The sequence below is a fragment of the Thunnus albacares genome, chromosome 19 (assembly GCF_914725855.1).
Source record: "Thunnus albacares chromosome 19, fThuAlb1.1, whole genome shotgun sequence".
NCBI lineage: Eukaryota > Metazoa > Chordata > Actinopteri > Scombriformes > Scombridae > Thunnus > Thunnus albacares.
Window position 1 is genome coordinate 29602911 of NC_058124.1, and position 18456 is coordinate 29621366.

Genomic DNA, 18456 nt, shown 5'->3' on the forward strand with positions numbered 1-18456 from the left:
TATTCACTTTAGTGATAAAAAACAACATATTAGCATCATTAGTGCTCATTTAATTATAAATATTGGGGAGTGCTGCAGCAGCGAGCGTATAAGCTCGGCTGCACTCGCTTCATGGCGAGTGCTAAAGCTTAACTCTCCCATCATGCAACATGAATGATTTTAACGGTCAAAAAATGTCACAGCGTCACTTTAACCGACCTGAAGCTCGTTGTCACAGGACGGAGGGAGACAACAACACACTCAGAAACACACTCAGCTGCATTCAGAGTGATCACACCTCGATATGAGCGTCGACAAAAATGTTTTTTATACAAATCTGCGATTACAGGATGGAAAACAGCGCGGGCCGACGGCAACGGCGACGGCGACGGCGGCGGCGGCGGCCCTGCGGTTTGTAGCACCAACGATGAAGAAGACGCCCTCACTCGGAGCGAGAGGCAGTTTGGCAGAGGTGAAGTACAAACATCAGCAATGTGACATTTCTGTGATGACGGAGGGTCACAGCCCTTTTACTTCCTCCTGAACACACCAGAAACCACAGAAGAAGAAGAAGAAGAAGAGGAGTTTGGGAGGTTTATCATCCTTCCTCCTGGTTGACACAGGAGGTCAGGAATTAAAACTGATGTCCTGATTAAATACAACTTAAATTTATAGTATATTTTATTTAGAGCTGCAATGATTGGTTGATTAATCAATTAGTAGATCAATAGAAAATTAATTGGAAACAATTTTGAGTTTTTTTAAAGCAAAAACACCAAACAATCCCGAGTTCTATCTTCTCGTATGTCGGGATTTTCTGCTTTTCTGTTTTACATCATTGTAAACTGAATGTTTGGGTTTTGGACATTTTAAAAATATTTTCGATAATAATCTATAATTTTAAAGAACTTATCAGCACATTGATCGACAATAAAAATAATGGTTAGTTGGAGCCCTAATTTTATTGTAATTCTAAAGTGTTTTATTTAATATCGTGTGTCTTAGTTGTAAAATAGGGAAAGATTTTCTCTAGTTTACTTATAATCAAAATATGGTATAAAAGTTTCAAAAGGGAGAATAAGAAGTTCACAGTAAAACAAGATCAAGTTTCCGTTACGGTTTCATTATCTATTAATATAATAGTTTTTTTTAAAGTATGTTTTTGATCAATAGATTTGTTTGGTCTAAAGCTCACAGTGACGTCTTCAGATGTCTCGTTCTGTCAGACCAACCCAAAGATTTTCAGTTTACTGTGATATAAAATGGTGGAAAATAGAAAATGAAGAGATTTATCAATTATAAAAATTAAATCATCGTTTCCATTACAGAGAAAATGTTTTAATGTAAAGTTTCCAGCGTGATCCACTGGAGTAAATATAACAGGGATGAAATTTGGATATTAAACTAAAAGAAAGACATTTTTCTTTTTGACAAGTGGTTTATACAACTAAATAACAAAAGTAAATTTCATTTTATTGTGGCTTTCACAACAAGATTTTTCCCATAATACTGCATGTTTGGTCTATTTTCAGTTCATGAGAGCTTTTCCAATCACTGCTCTCAACTCTCAGTGTCTAAATGCTTTTTCTGCCGTTTGGGATAAAAAGAAGAAGAAGAAGTGCTGGAGTTTCAGAGCTGAAACTTTGGCGTCGCCACCAAAAAAATGACTTGAAGATGAGAAGAGACGAGAAAAGTCTTCAGTCAGGTGAGTTCAGCAGCAGAGAAGAACCGAGAATATCTCCGATTCTGACCTGATGTGTTTGTGTCACATTGCTGATCCAGACAGTGCTTCAGTGATCAGGAAGAGGCGGTTGAAGTGTTAGTGCAAAAGGGCGCATGGCAACATACAACAACAGCTAAGCTAGCAGGCTAATCATATAGGCTAAACTTTAGTGCTACGGAAGCTAATTTTCTGCAAATATCCCTCATGAATACATTGTTCCTATTTGTTTGTTTTTACTGCATTTTAACATGTTTTAGCGCTTCGTGGCAGGTAACTTTGTGCTTTGCTCTTTGTGCCTGAGCTGACGCCATTTTCTTTAACAGGAAAGAACAAACTTCAAACTGTTTCCTTCCTGTTTCTGTGACCGGTTTTTACCGCGAAGGCTATGATTCGACCTGCATGTCACCACAAACGATCACGTCTTCACTGACGTTTGTGTCCCGGCGCCGTTATTTCTTTTCCCAAACACACATTCCGCGAAGACCCGCCCTTCCCTGCCTCTGATTGGCTAGTGCTCGTTGCCTTCGTTGGTTAGGTTTATGGTGAAATATCAGAGTCAGAGCCAATCAGAGGCAGAGGCTGCTGGGACACAAATGTGAATGAAGATGTGATCTGAGCTCTGCTGAGGGGGGCGGACATTTTTGGGCCAAATAAGTGCTAATAAGTTTGGCGTCTCACGTCAAGAAAACTTGGGGTAAACTTCAAATTTCAAATGAAAAATCAGGTCTTAAAACGCCGCCGGGTCTCGCTGTGGTCAAAGGACTGGATATCAAACGTTAATACTTTTTTGGTGCCGATCAAATTAAATCCATACTCGGTGCTTTGGACGGATTTAATTCATAATGTTTCCAGTTAAAACTGCATTTTATTCAGTCAAAGTTCCTGTATGTCTGACATTTGAGAAGTTTGGCTTGATTATATTTCTCAAAGTAAGAAGTCCTGCAGGTCGGTTTGGTATCTCTGCCAGAGCTCAGGTGTCTTATCGGCACTAATAATAATAATATCCAGCTTCACTGGTCACCAGGCAGCAGAAGGGGACAACACACATTTAAAGTACTTTACATCTTAAGTAAAGTATTTAAAGTACCGTCTTAACACAACACTCACGAGCTGCGTGTCCACGCAAAGTTGAGTCTGTAATCATCAATACTGACTATGAAATGATCCCTTCGACTAAATCCACCGTCCTGGTTCTAAAGTTCAGCTGAAGCCTCAACAGTCTGACTTACATTCATCAAAGCTTTTCTGCAACCAACTTCCCTCTTTGTGTTTCCTTTGCTGAGCCGTGATTGGAGGGAGACGAGCTCGTCGTCACGTCGAGGTTTTGTTGTCGGGATAAATAAGACAATAAACGGAGATACTTGATCTGTTTGACTTCAGCTGAACTTCAGTCACTTCCAGTACAGAAACAACTCTCCCAGTGGACATTTAGCATGTGAGTGTTAGAATCTGAACCTGTCCTTTAAATTACAGTCGATGACCCGACGTGATGTTTTTCTCTGCGACTTTGTTACTGAAAGGTTTTTATTTAAAAACTAATTAAACTCACTGAAATTTAATACAACGACCAAATGATGCAATATGACCATCGGCCAGAAGGCGTTTCTGATAAATAACCTGAAATAATAAATAAATGTGAAAATATCTCAAATTTTATATGAAAAAAGGCTCATTTTACGCAATATTTTTGGGTAACGGGTCATTAAGAGAGCTTTGAGATTTTAACTTTTTCTCTCTCTTACGCACACACACACACACACACACACACACACACACACACACACACACACACACACACACACAGAGAACCATCAGAAACATCTACTAACAAACACTGATAAAAACACAACAAACCAAAGCTGTTTAGAACAGCAGAGCTGAAGCTTCAATTCACATTCAATCCAAAATTCAAAGTGAAAGCTGTTTTTTCCAGCTGCACTTCCGTCTCTACGTCTTTTTGTTGAGTTACTGAACTTGTCAAGGGCTTGAAAATAATCTATTTTATTGCCGTTGATCCCGACGTTTGCAGCTCTCATTACATCCACAAATCTACTTTTTCCTGAACTGGACTGAAGGTGGATCGAGGCCGAGCTCTGCTTCAAGAGGTCATTTTTCCGTATTTAGTACAAAGAACCTTTTCAAGGCTCTGACCCGTAGTACCTACTGTATCTATCGACTTCAGGCTGAACTCCGTCTGAGGCCTGATTCAACTCTGAATATTGTCTCCTTTCCTTCTTCCTCTTTTCTTTCATCTCCCCTCCTTCCTTTATATCAAGTTCTCTTTTATCTGTGTTTTGTTTTTCTATAAACCGATGAATCTGATGTGCGTTAATCAGCGGAGGCGCCGCAGCGGACGAGTCAGACGAGGAAATGAGAAATGTGGAGGTGAAGGATACAAGGAGGCGAGGGAGGAGGAGGAGGAAAGGAAGGAAGAGCGGAAGGTGTTATTTCAGGTTTCAGCCTCAGAGGACTCACAGACACACATGCAGGTTTCTAACAGCCTCCAGTCTGTTTACAAGTGCAATGGGAGCCGATGGAAGGATAGCGTGTCGAGGTTTTGGCTTCATTTATCCTCGTCGATTGGCTCTCTGCTGTTGCCAATCTGGGATTTTTCCACCAATAAGGAAGAGGAGAGGTCAGGGGGCGGGGCTTTGTTGCAGGTGAGGTAAAAGCTGAGTGAGGGCTGATAAAAAAGACGAGGAGGGTCGAAGGAGGAAGAAGAGTGAAGAGCTAGTGTCCCTCTCTCTTTGAGGAGGTGCTGCTGTCAGCCGCCTCCTCCTCATCCTCACTTTTCACCGCTGTGACGGCAGGAGCTGCAGAAGAAGAAGAGGCGGAGGAGGAAGGCTGCGGGCTGACGTGCAGCTCCACCGGCGTCAGCGTTATCTCCACCTCCCCCCGCTCCTCGTGTAGCGTGGGCAGAGGGAGAGGAGGATGAAGGTGAGCTGCAGGTGGAGGAGCGCTGCTGCTGCTGTTGTTATTGCTCGGTCTCGGAGCTTTCTGGATGACCTCGACCATCGGCGTCCGCCCTGCCGCCGCCGCCAGCTCCCAGCTGGGGTTCTGGAACAGCAGCAGCGGCCGGCCGTGGCGGTCCGGCTCAGGCGCCCCGCCGGGCTGGCACTGCACCACCACCCCGCGGTGCTCCACCAGCCGGTGACCCGATTCCGACACCGCCGGCAGCTGACTCAGAACCAGCCCCGGCTGCTCCTGGATGACCAGCTCCAGCATGGGCTGTGCCGCCGACGCAGACGAGGAGGAAGAGGCTTTCTGGATGACGCCGCCGGTCAGGGAGGTGATGATGGGGGGATGGGAGGGAGGAGCAGGAGGTGGAGGCTGGGAAGGAAGAGCAGCAGGAGGAGCAGGCAGGGCGTCTTCTGGTCGAGGTTTTCTCGGTCGGCCACGTTTCCGTTTTACCGGAGGAGCGTTGGTGGCAGAGCTACTGGGCATGCCCAGTCCGCCTGACGTCACCACCTCCAGCGGGCGCTTGCTGGCGTTCCCTCGAGCTTTCTGGACCACAGATGTGGGCGCCGCGGGGGCGTGCTGCTGCTGTGGAGGAGCGGGCTGTGGCGGCGGGGGCGGAGCGACCTTCTCCCTCTCGTACGACAGACAGCCCTGAGGCAGGATCATCACCGGGACTGGCCCGCCCTGCTGCTGGGGCAGCGTTGCCATGGCGATGACCTTCACCCCACCACCGCTGGCGGCGGCGGCGGCGGCTGGGCCTCCCGGTCCCGACGCCCCCCCGACACCTGAGGCATCTTTGGGCGCCAGCGAGGGCGGAGAGGATCGGACCGAGAGCGTCTTATCAGGGATGGAGCTGCGAGGGAGGATTCTGGGTAACTGCTTCATGAAGGCCTCCACCTGCATCAAGACACAGTCATTTACATTATTGATTGATTATTTTATTGGTAACTGCAGGTGAATACAGGTGGAGACTATTGGCTGCAGCTAACGATTATTTTCATGATCTATTAATCTGTTGATTATCTTCTACATTGATCGATTAGCTGTTTGGTCCATAAAATGTCAGAAAATGGTGGAAAATGTGAATCGTTTTTTCCCAAAGACGACGTCCTCAAATATCTTGTTTTGTCCACAAACACAAAGATCTTCAGTTTACTGTCATAGAGACTAAAGACACTGGAAGCTGGAATCAGAGCATTTTCTTAAAAAGTGACTCAAACAATGAATTGATTATCAAAATAGTTGGCAATGAAACGACAAATCGTTGCAGCTCTAGTGGAGACTTACCGCAGGACGCAGAGAAGAGGAGGAGGAAGAGGAGGGAGGAGGCGGAGCATCCAGAGAGGAAGGTTTGGCAGATGATGCTGATTTGTCTCCAGACGGCGGCTTCAACGCAGACGAGCAGGACGAGTCTCCAGCTTCCCTCTAAAGACGACAGGAAGCAGTGAGCAGCAGAGACACAGCGTCTGTATGTGATCAATGATTGTACAGAAACACCTGTGATCACCTTCTGATCAGCGGCGCCGTCGCTCTCTGCTTTAGATATGACCGGAGTTTTCTTGATGACCTTGTGGGGTTTGGCTGGACCTCCTGAAGCAGATAAGAGAGTCAATCAACTCAAAAAGCTACTGCTGCTTCTGAAAACTGACATGTTCAACTTGGAGATAAAAAAATACAGAAAAAAGCAAAAGCAAAAACGGACGGTTCATATCAGCCACAGTCTGTCCTTTAAGTAAGAGTTTATTAACATCTATATGCTGATATGAGAGAAAGCTGCTGCACCACAGATGAGCTCCTGAACATCTCAAACTTGGACCTAAAAAATGGGACATTTTGCAAAATAACCTTCAAATAATCTTCAGCGAAGACTCTAAAGACAAGGTAACAGCATTAATCAGCAAGAACATTCCAAAGCAGAAACTGCACTGAGGAAGCTGACAGAAGAGTTATTTTGTGAAGACAAGAAGATAAATGAAGGGTCCTTGTTGGTGGTAATCTCTCTCTCGCTCTCTCTCTCTTTCTCCTACGTCTACGTCTGTGTCATCGTGTGGAGTGCAGGGGAAATATGTCTGTAATTTTGTTTCAGACATTTGTAACAAAGATTTTTGCTATGAGAAATACTGGATGGGAGTTACAAACAGCTGAGTGATCCTGGCCTGCTGCTGCTGCTGCTGCTGCACCCAGTGGACCCAAAGGAGACCACGACCTCGCCTGGAGCTGCACCAGAGAGGAAACATTGAAAGCAGCATGACAGGGTGTAGAAGCGGGGAAAGTGTGGAGGAGTGCAAGCTAGGCTAACCGTTAGCCATACAAACCAGCAGTTCCAACAGTCATGTTGCCTGATGTTCTCTAATGTTCTCTGGACAGTAAAATGGATTATAAACTCCCCCATCAGTCACTCTCACTGTCTACATCCAACTGACACATGTACTATTCACTCTAAATGCACTTTAAAGCACTGAGCTGCTAACCGCTCATTCTTTTTTTGTTTTTTTTTCTCGTGGGATTTTTATGTTTTTAAAAGGAATTTTTAGATCTACAGTATATCTTCATCCTTTCTGTTGTTGTTGCACTGCTGTGGGCTGAGAGGAACAGAGAGAACTTGCTCTGATACTTATATTCATACGTGAACACACAAGTCTGTGTACGAGTGTATACAGGTAAATGTATATATGTATGTGAATGTATTTAATATATATAACTGTGTGTAGTATCCAACTTGTCTCATATTTCCTTCCTGTTTTTTTTGTTTTAATTTGGCTCTTTTGTTTTTTCAGTAATTTAAAATTTTGATTTTAATTTTTTCTTATCATGATTTGTAAAATTGGAATCAGCAAAGCTTCACATGTGAAAATAATTCTGAAAAGATAAATATAAAAAATAAATAAATGTATCTGCTCAGTAGCAGCAGAAGATATGAAATGTAGATTAAATCTGACACTCAGTTGCAGCTTTGAGCCCTGAAGCTCCTGGTGTAAAACTACTGATCAGTGTAAATTATTGATCTGATGTGAATGACAGTTGATCCTCTGGAGAGACGACGTCTCACTCTGTTGGAGTTGTTGGAACTACAGAAACACTCTGATGGTACAGTGGTGCTGCAGAGTGGAGCGTCTTCCCTCACAGAGGATCTTTGGTCGAGTGGAGACAAGTTTCATTACGTCATCATGTTTCTCACAGAATGAAGGTTAATCAGTAACGGCTGATACGTCATTTTAACCAAAGCTGAAGTGGCGCTAAGAGCGGGGAAAACACGAGGAGTTGAAGGTTCTGTCTCACAGACCTGCGAGCGCTGCGGAGCTGACCAGCTCGGCCTGGCTGCAGCGAGGATTGACGATGTGCTCCTGGATCAGGTAGCGAGCGATCTCCACCACCGTGTCGAACGAACGCTTCAGGATCTTCTGTGCCCAATCACAGATCAGCTCGCATGCCGCCTCTGTCACTTCCTGTTTGTACGTCTGGACCAGCTCAGTCAGCTCAGCCTGAAGATGAAGAGGAAGGAACATCAACGGGATTCAGTAAGAATGTAACGAGAATAAGACTACGTTCACGTTACACGCTGAAGTGACTCAAATCTGATTTTTTTAAGTTTAATAAACTCAGTCAGTGTGTGTAAACGTGTGTGTGTGCGTGTGTGTGTGTGTGTGTGTGTGTGTGTAAACGTGTGTGTGTGTGTGTGTGTGTGTGTGTGTGTGTACCGGGTCGTTCTTCAGGTCCAGGTTGGGCAGCAGAGGCATGTTGAGCACCGTCTTCCTCCTGATGCCGCTGTAACAGTACGTATCAGCCGGGCAGGTTATGGAATTCAACCAGAAACCTTCAAACCAAACCAGCTTGAACCAGATCATCACAGCGACATGCTAAACCCTTTAAATACAGAATATATTCACCTCATAATAATCTGTTAGCATTTGAGGTAAAACTGAAACTGATATTAAGGCTGCAAATAATGAATATTTTCATTATCGATTGTTTGTTTTGTCTGATCGATAGAGACTCAGTTTACCATCATGTATTCAATGATCAAAGTAGTCGCAGTCTGTCGATCGACTAATCGTTGCAGCTCTGACTGAAACCATAAAACTACAGATATTTAACGTTTAACAGCAACAGTCCAGCAGCTGGAAGGATATTTGGACTGTCCTCTGCCGCCGAGCCGCCGCGCCTTGATGTTCGGGAAAATGTCTCTGATGATCTTCCCAAAGTTGGCGGCGCTCAGCGGACGATGCTGCAGGTTCTCACAGTAACGTCTGAAAACAACGAGTACACACACACACACACACACACACACACACACACACACACACACACACACACACATACACACACACACACACAGAGACAGTGAGCAGTGAGGGAGACGTGTCACATACAACTCAAATGTGTGTGTGTGTGTGTGTGTGTGTGTGTGTGTGTGTGTGTGTGGTGTGTGTGTGTGTGTGTGTGTGTGTTCTCTGACTTGTATGTCTCGTAGACGTCCTGTTTGGGCAGGCAGGTGTCTGAATGCTCCTCCAGGTGACTGCGGATCCAGTTACAGGTGTGAAGCTGGTCGGCTGTGTTGAATGAACTAGAGTCTCCACTGCTACATACACACACACACACACACACACACACACACACACACGCAGTAAAAGTCAGTGTTTCTATCACACTATAATTAAGCTGTAATTAATAATATTTACTGGATGGCATCCTTGCGGACCTCTTGTCTCCGGAGCTGGGTCCTGAGGGCAGCTGGAGGTACAGGTACAGCTTGTCGTTGTCGGAGAAACGCTGAACGTCTTGCTGTTAAAGCAGAACACAACAGATCACAGCTGAGCACTGACGGAAGGAGCTTCACCTGCACACGTCTGAGATTAGAAGCTGGACAATGAGTGCTTACCAGGATCTGATCCACTTTGGTCTGAACACTCTTACTGCAACAAACAGAGAACACAGAGGTTAACATGCAGACAAACAGTTCCAGGTACTCAGGAACTAAACCTGGAACTAAAAGTCCCTGTTGTGCATCCTGTTTGTGTTTCCACCACATCTGAAGAAGCAGGTAGATCCTGCAGATGAGACCCATGAGGAATTAAAAAATGAAACGCAGTATTCACATGTTGTTCTTTGTGTTTCCTGCTGCAGGAGTTGGATGTGATGGATGAAGGAAAAGCAGAAATGCAGAGAGCGTCTGATGGTTTTATTTCTGTTTAGAATGAAGTAGATGCAGAGTAAAAGTTTCTGGCACAACTTCACCGACTTCCAAAGGTGCACAGAGAAGGAGGTCAAAACTCCGGCAGCACTTGTAGTATATAGAATAACTTTATTGTAGACCAACATGTTTCAGCTTCATCTTCTCCTTCCTTAGAACGGCTGCACAGATAGGAAACACCTCGGCTGACAGGATGTACCACTCTGGTTGGAAAAAAACTTCTTCTTCTTGGTTTATAACGGCGGTTGGCGACCAGCGTATTAGGTGCATTAGCGCCACCTTCTGGTCCGGAGTGTGAACCAGAGATTAAATCCTACACATTAATCCTGTCTGTCTAATAAACTCAATGAAAACTCTACTGCTGCTCCCACTTGGCAGGTTCATTAAAGGTTTAATGCTGAACTACTGAACTCCAGTCTTCCTCAGTTCTTCCTTCATATGTTGTCTTTCTTGATCATATTTAGTACAATCTATGCCGCATGTATAATAGTCTCCTCAGCCAGCTGGAGAATAATATGTGCATATATCAGTATCGGCTACAGTGAGTTGGAAATATCGACATATCGGATATCGGCAAAAAATCCAATATCATGCATCCCTACTTTTAATGTCACAAAAATGTCCTCCGCTCGTCCTAAACTGATACTAGAGTACTTCCTTCTTTTATGAATGAAGCAGAACACAAGTTAAAGCAGCTGTGGTCTCTGTGTTTGACCAATCAGTGAGTCATCCCTGCAAACCCCGCCCCCAAAGTTCAGGAACTGCACCTTCACTGTTCATATGGACACCTGACTGACGGTTTAACACTGGAAACATCATGAACTCGTCCTTTTATAAAGAGTTTCTTTAGAAATGTCACCGAAGAAGTCGACTTACGAGATGTTGCTCTTGAGTTTCTGCAGCAGCATGCTGGGCTCGGTGTCGCCCTCCCCCGCCTCCAGCCCACCCTCCCCCCGCCGGGAGGCTTCGGGCCGCTGGTGCCGCTGGTCCTCCGACATCTGGACCAACTAACCAGTGCTGAGTATCACCATCTGAGGACACAAGCGGACATAACAGTTAGTTAGAGTACTTATTTCAGTGCTTCACACAACTCGTCTCCATGACGACTCCATCATCTGAGGAAGACTGTGAGATGTCACTGAAAGCTCCAGAGATAGCCAGTAACTGGACCTTGAGCTGAGATTTCTTTTTGACAAGAAATGAAACGGTAAATTTTGAAGTTTTTCACACATATTTTATATTGTTGTTAGTAGAGCAGAAAAACACGACTCATCAACACTTCTGAGAATCAAATTATCTTATTTTTTTAAGCAACAATCTGCAACAACTTCCAGCTTCAGATGTTGTTTTATTAAGTCTTTCATCACTATAAACTGAATATCTTTGAGTTTCGTCTTTTAGTCGGACAAAAAAGAACTTTAAAAACAAATAAATTGACAGATTAATTGCAAATATTGCAAAAATAATCAGCTCCAGTACAAACTCATAATGTTCTACCAAACTTTGTTGTTGTTTCCAAATACGCCGAACGAGTGCATCAGGAGTTTTTGGGGAAAATAAATTAAATATATTGTGTCTTCAAAAAGTATCCAAGACCTCCTCACATTTCACACACTTCTCTGTGATACAGGTTTAATTTAAATAGATTACATTTACTTCTTAAATAATCATCCAACCCCAAAAAACTCACGACAAAGTGAAAACATGTTTTACACAATACTTCCGTTTTAGGAAGTGGTGCAGCAATCAAAACGTGGAGCGTTGGGCCTGAATATTTAACTTAGATGAAAAAAGAGCTGCAACAAGATGATACAAAATATATACGATGGTTCAGTCAGACTGTAGAATAATAAGCTGAATTTAACAACTTTATAGAAACTTACAGGGAAGCAGCGCAGGAAGACGTACTCAGATACTTTACTGCAGTAAAAGTACCAATACAGACATTTCTAAATACTCCATTGCAAGTAAAAGTCCTGCATGAAAAAATCCTACTGCAGTAAAAGTACATAAGTATTATGAGCTTGATGTAGTTAAAGTATTGCAGTAAAAGTAGTGGTTTGGTCCCTCTGACTGATATATTATTATATATGACATCATTAGATTATTAATAGTGAAGCATCAGTGTTAGAGCAGCAAAAAACAAAGTTCTGATACACAAATCTGTTTTCAGTTTTTTGGACTTTTTCTCTAATCTTTGATTTTTGCTGAAATATTGGATCATTTGAACATTTATTGAAATGAAAGCATGTGAGAAGTTTAGAGGGAAAAATCACTATTTGGTGGAGCTGTTAACAACTCATAGACATGTGAAATGTGACCCCGACTACACACTGCTTTTTGTAAGACGTCAAAAGCCAAAAAGGTTGGAAACCACTGGTTTCATCTTTAACAATGTGTTGTATTTTAAAAGCTTGTTATATTATCCATTGGGTCAAATCTTCATCTGAAAAGTAACTAAAGCTGTCAAATAAATGTAGTGGAGTAGAAAGTACAATATTTCCCTCTGAAATGTAGAAAGTAGCATCACATGGAAATACTCAAGCAAAATACAAGTACCTAAATTTGTACTTAGTAAATTCAGTTGTAGTAGTAAATGTGCTAGTAAATAGTCATTAGGAGCACTACATGTGCTTGTTCTGTCAGTAGCTGCTGTCAGACAGACAGACAGAGGGTCTCTCCCACTCGTCTGCAGCCCAACCGGAGCACAACATTGGATCTTAACATCTCACAACATTGTTGAGGTCCAATGTCAGCCCGGTTCCGCGCTGACAGCCGGCTGCCGGGTGGTGACACACGCCGGCTGTCACGGTGCCGTTATAGCTTCCTACTACTACCGGAGCGGGAAGCATGTTCCTGCGGGGCAGGACGGCAGAACGCAGCCCGCCACACACCGGCTCTCTTCACCGTGACAGCCGAGCTCCCTGTGTCATGTCTGCCTGCCATGTTTACAGCGGCCGCAGTGCCGGTGGTCATGTGCCTGCCGTTAACCATCACTCACACACACACTCACACTCACACACACACTGACCCAGCTCAACATGTTACTGCCGAGCTAACAGGCTAGCTAACAGACACCCTTTACATTAGCCGACAGACAGCGACACTCCGACACGTTAGCTGACATTTTACAAGCAGATATGACAAAGCTTTAAAAGCCGTAGAATGTGAGAGAATGGCTCCCCGTGGCAGAAAATGACATTACTCGGGCTAACGTTGACGTTTACTGCTCTCCTTCATGGCTAGCTAAGCTCGCTGCTAACCGTCAGAGGCTAGCTAACTAACCTAGCTAGTTGCTATCGGATAGCATAAGCTAGCAAGCGCCGAAACACCCCTTAAACATGTTTTTACACGCTATTTTTAATTTCAAAATAATTCCCGATAATAGTTAATTAATGCAGTTATTAATTTATGATCGGGTAAGTGAGTCCCATTTCAGTAATTATTTTAAAAAAGAAAAAGAAAGTACCTGAGCCAAGATACAGCAAAAATCCCCTTTGAGATTTTTTTGTGATTGGACAACTTTGTTATGTCTGCCTGACTACAAAGCGAACGTCTATTCCGATTGGTGGGCTGTAACAAATCTACCCGGATACCCAAAGCGGGATATTTTCCATTCGTCGAGCAGAATTATTTTTCTGACAGAGATTATTCTGATTGGACGCATTTTTCTGGTCTGCCCAGTTACAAAACAGATGACTTTATCTTACGAAATCTGCATAGCAACAGTAGACTATTCAGACAGCGAAAACGAAAGTATTTCTAATTAACATTAAATGATTATGTATTAAACACGTTTATATAATGCAGTTCAGAAGAAAACAGTCATTAGAAGCTACATGGTTTTAAAGCTAATATTAATTCAAAATATTAATTTCTCAGGTCCCACGATATCAAAATATTAATTTCTGACGTCAGCCCTTGTTGTTGGTTATTCATTTGTTGACTTATTGGACCAAATGTGCCCTTTCTTTTGCAGCTCTGAGCAAAATTAGACTAAAACACAGAAAAACTACAATAGATTGACAAGATTTTCGTTATGACCAGTTGTCCGGTTTCTGTAGGTACAATCAGCCTGAAACAGTTCGAGTCCTTGGACATTATAAAGATTTTTGTTTTCATCACACCAGTAAAAACCTCCAAACTTCAGTCATTGAATGATATTGTCCAACATTTCGTGTGCTGTATTACTTTGCAGAAAAGTTTCAAAGCTGTGACCACATTCATGTTGTTCAACACACAAATAACATGCACATTGTTATTTATTTATCACATTTATTTTCCATTATACAAAAGTGACACCGGACATCAGAAAAAAACTAAACTGGAATAGATACGTTGCATGTTGCGGCAGAGAAACAGCGAGGCTTCGTCTGTGAGTCGCAGCTCGTCTTCATTCAAACCCGCTGCAGAGAAACGAGAAGAGAAACACGAGTCAACACACTGATACCAAACAAACTTTTACCATCTGAACATTTATCTGAATATGTGAAAAGCAGAAATATAGATATATATATATATATATATATATATATATATATATATATATATATATATATATATATATATATATATATATATCTGTAATGTTTCAGTAATGCACACTCTGAGGTGGTTTTTATCGTCTACAGACGACGTTTCATCACCGGGTCACGTTTTCTTCTTCTTGTTTTATTTGAATTCTTAAACTTTTCAACTAATTCACAAGAAAAAGCAACTTTTAGAGGCAGTCTGGACGGAAACAATCCATCGACTCTTCAGATCTGATTCAAACGTTTCTAAATCCTGATTGGTGCACAGGAGTTTGTGACATCACCTTCTTCTAACCGAGCCCCGCCCACATCAGAGTGAGAAACGTTATTTGTCGTCTCTGTACATGACAGTTTGTTTGAGGATCAGTTCCTTCAGCAGCGTCTGTCTGTGTGATTTATTGAGACTTGTTCTGTTTCTCGGGGTTCAGAGGAAACTTCTTTGACCTTTGACCCTACCTGACCATGTCGGCGATGTCCCAGTTGGTTTCAGAAGACAGAGGACCAATGATCTCCACACCCTCTTCTGTTACTATGGCGATCTCATGCTAAAAAACAAAAAAAAAAAAACATATTGATCATTCATTAAAAGCAAATTAAAGTTAATTTTTATAGTTGCTGCGTAAAAATGGAATAAAACAACAAATGACGAGTTTTCTTTCTCCATCTTTAAAAATGAACACTGAAAATGTTTTGTTTTGATCTGATAACTGAATAAATATTAAATCCAGATTAATCAATCAATCGTTTATTAACACCTGTAAAAACTGATTTTTAGTTCATTCAACGGCAGTAAAACAGGGAAAAAAATTAATTATTATCCAGCAATTATGAATTAAATTTGCTTTCATAACCAAGTATTATCTTTTTTTTAAAGTCAGACAAACCAACAACATGTTCGTCCGTCTCTCAATACTGTCCTCCTGTGTGTCTCTCAGCTCGAAGCTCATTGGTTCCTACTGAAAATCTTTAATATTCATGTTTAAAAAGTCTGAAATAGTTGATTTTAACGGACAGACAGGAGGAAATGATGGAGCGTTTGTTGGGGACTATTTTCAGCGGTGGATGAATCTACGTTAGGTGTGGTGAGTGTCTGGAACGATTAGTTGATTAATCGATTAGTTTTCAACTATTTTTTTTTTAATTTTAACGGAAAAAAAAGTCAAAATTCTGTGATTGCAGCTTCTTAACTGTGAATATTTTCTGGTTTCTTTCGTCTCTCTGACAGTAAACTGAAGATGACGTCGTCTTTGGGAAACACTGATCAACATTTTCACCATTTTCTGACATTTTATGGATCAAAGAACTAATAGATTAATCAACAACACAACAGACAGACGTGTTAGTAGATCAGTTCATTGTTGCTTTGATAATTTAACACCAGACTTAAAGGTGCAATAAACGACATTCAGCATCAGTGTTTTACTATGTAAAGATACAGTGACGTAACGGCGTTCTGAGCAGAGAATGAAGTCACACTGTCTCTGCATGTTAGTGCATGTGAGCGTGCATGTGAGCGTGCATGTGAGTCCCTCCCTGAGCAGTCAACATGTGAGGCAGAAATAGTCCATTTTGATCCGTATTGATCAGCTCGGCCTCGTCTGACAGTGTGTTCAGATGCTGCTTTCTTCTTCTTCTTCTTTTTTTTTGGTCAACTTTATTGATTATACGATGTGTGTGTGTTTGTTTTGGCGCTCTAGTGTGACTGAATGTTGTTTATTGCACCTTTAAGTTGAAGCTGCAGTGAACTCACCCTGTTGTAGGAGCGAGCGTCTCGGTAGTAGAGCACTTTGAGGCAGCGCTCCACCAGGTCCCGAGCCTCCTGTTTGGTGATCTCCACTTTGTTCTCCAACACCTCCCTCATCAGAGGCTAAAAACACACAAACAGAGCAGGTTAAACACACCAGAAACACACACACACGAGCTTCTAGAGTCAAAAGAAAAGAATCACTTCAGGCTGGTGATAAAAACCTAAAGTACAGGATCACAGTTTATCCAGAGAGTCTTAAACCAACAGTCAGTTATCAAATGAACATTAAAGCTGTTTTTCTTGCTGTAATCATTCCTCCTGTTCATACTGACCATTAATGTATTTAAAGTTTATCTGAAGCTAATATGAAGCTTCAGCGTCCAAATGAGTCAAATCAAGTAGATATCTTTCAACGTTACAGTCTTTTTAGTGCCAAAGTCCCTCTTTTTGTTACTATACTTCCACCTGCAGCTCAACAGGGAAACACTGTCCGAGGAAACACAAAGAGGGAATTTGATGCTAAAAAGACTGTAAATGTGTCAGATATCCACTTGATATGACTAACTCAGACTGATGAAGCTGAATAGAAGCTTCACACAGACTTTTAATATCCAGTATGAACAGGAGGAATGATTACAGACACCTGACTGCTGGTTTAACTGGGAACACTGGGAACCTATGCTTTAATATCAGGAGGAAATTGCATTAGTCACTCACCTGAGCCAGGTACGCTCCAAAGCCAGTGGCCACTGTGGGAGCCTCATAGGCCACGCCCAGCTTGTCCACGTAACCAAGGAAACTAGACGGAGACAAGATGGCCGACTGGTTAATTCATAATTAATTAATTAAGTTTCAGCGCAAACAGTTTGGACTTGTTTCTTACAGCTAAGAGCAGCATCACATGATGAAGCTCTGACAGACAAACAGAGAGTAGAAGAAGAGTCAACAGGACCAGATTTACAACTAACGATTATCTCTATTATCAATTATTATCTCGATTAACAGCTTCATCCTTTTGTCTATAAAATGTCAGGAAATATTGTGAAATGCTTTTTATAAATAACTTGTTTTATTTGACTAACAATCTACAACCAAACAATATTCAGTCAGATATTAAACAGTTCAGTCTAAAGAGCCCTGAGAGCGCTATATCAATAAAAACCGATTGATTGATTGATTGATATTTAAAGATGTGATGAGCTGGAACCGGTGAATATATATAAGATATTGAAAGTGGCTGCAGCTCAGCGGTTACCTCTCTCCGTTGTAGAAACCTCCGATGACCACGGTGTTCCACAGAGGATTCATCCTGCTGCGCCGGTTGTACATCACTCTGGTCAGCCAGGAGTGGACCGCCTTCGGACTGTAGCTGTGACCGTCACCCAGCAGCTCCTCGTCGATACTGACAACATCAAAAACATTACAAACTCAAGTACTGAACCGGCTTATTAAAGACAATAAAACAAGGTAGACAGACGGATACATGAAGCAGCTCTGATGTTAAACTGAGATAAATGTAACCTGGAGCAGCAATACAAATCAAAGTTTGACCGTTGGGTGGTTTGTATTTCTTACACCATCTGCTCGATGACCTGTTTCAGATACTGGTAGTCTGCGTAGTCTCCTGAAGCTCCCAGGATGGTGTTGTTGTTCACCTGAAACAACAAACAAACCGTCGTCATCTCCGCTCATCAGAAACATCGTCGTCGTCAAACATTTTGTTTACGTCTCCGGCAGAGCTTGTTCACCTTCATGAGGCGGGAGATGTTCCTGAATCGAGCCAGAGACCCGTACGAGCCCAACATGTCCGCCGCGATGATGACGCCGCCGGTGAACTTCACACCGAGCACCGACGTGCCGGTTACCATGGGGTTACTATGGAGACAGAGGAGCCTTAAGTCATGGACTCATTCACATGCAGGGTCACGTCGTTTTAATGAGGATGAGATTCATTCATACATTCTGCACTTACTGGAAAAATTACACATAAAATGAAGGAATTCAGTGTTTCTCCACTAGAATAATATTCCTGGCAGTGAAGAGACACACATGATACGGTCAGTATGAACGGGAGGAACGCATTCAGACTCCTGACTGTTGGTTTATGGTTCTTCTCAGTTGCTTTGGTACATTTCTCATTTGCAAACCAGTCAGTATCAATTCATACAAACAGCACAGATTACCTGTAAAAGCTCATAATCCTTAAGTTTATCTCTCAAAAGTAAATATTTATGTCAGTGAACATGTCGGCGCCATCAGAAGGACAAGTCCTCGTGTCACTGTTTACAAACAAGACAGTCAAACTGCTCCGCCATGTTGGCGGTAT

The 18456-nt window shown here is 42.5% G+C and overlaps 2 protein-coding genes across 3 annotated transcripts in view; both read right to left on the bottom strand.

Annotated features, from left to right (window-relative positions):
- Positions 1–1991: 1991 nt before the first annotated feature.
- On the bottom strand, positions 1992–13426 carry rfx5 (regulatory factor X, 5). 2 transcript variants are annotated; one of them, XM_044336103.1, is made up of 11 exons: positions 13321–13426; positions 10728–10882; positions 9540–9573; positions 9360–9442; positions 9117–9236; positions 8791–8907; positions 8359–8437; positions 7944–8142; positions 6168–6250; positions 5948–6085; positions 1992–5557 (listed from the first exon to the last, which is right to left on the bottom strand). In XM_044336103.1, the coding sequence occupies exons 2-11, from the start codon at positions 10847–10849 to the stop codon at positions 4433–4435; spliced, it is 2100 nt and encodes a 699-aa protein (XP_044192038.1). In that variant the 5' UTR covers positions 10850–10882; positions 13321–13426; the 3' UTR covers positions 1992–4432. The 2 variants fall into 2 exon arrangements, with proteins under 2 accessions (XP_044192038.1, XP_044192037.1); XM_044336102.1 differs by having other exon boundaries at positions 9117–9239.
- A 680-nt stretch (positions 13427–14106) lies between these two features.
- Positions 14107–18456, bottom strand: part of psmb4 (proteasome 20S subunit beta 4) — a 5764-nt gene continuing 1414 nt past the window's right edge. The window contains exons 2-8 of the mRNA XM_044336187.1: positions 17879–18005; positions 17706–17785; positions 17386–17532; positions 16848–16929; positions 16134–16250; positions 14840–14928; positions 14107–14257 (exon numbers count right to left, since the gene is read on the bottom strand). Coding sequence (XP_044192122.1) covers positions 14245–14257; positions 14840–14928; positions 16134–16250; positions 16848–16929; positions 17386–17532; positions 17706–17785; positions 17879–18005 — 655 coding nt within the window. The 3' untranslated portion in view covers positions 14107–14244. The remainder of the gene's footprint in view (positions 14258–14839; positions 14929–16133; positions 16251–16847; positions 16930–17385; positions 17533–17705; positions 17786–17878; positions 18006–18456) is intronic.

Bases quoted from the DNA above. Each gene is read 5' to 3' on its own strand.
- rfx5 (XM_044336102.1), bottom strand. From the start codon at position 10,849: ATGTCGGAGGACCAGCGGCACCAGCGGCCCGAAGCCTCCCGGCGGGGG. The intron at 9,443-9,539 runs GTAAGCACTCAT...CTGCTTTAACAG, and splicing joins CCAAAGTGGATCAGATCCTG to CAAGACGTTCAGCGTTTCTC. The intron at 8,438-8,790 runs ATATCCTTCCAG...CCCGGCTGATAC, and splicing joins GGCGGCAGAGGACAGTCCAA to GTACTGTTACAGCGGCATCA.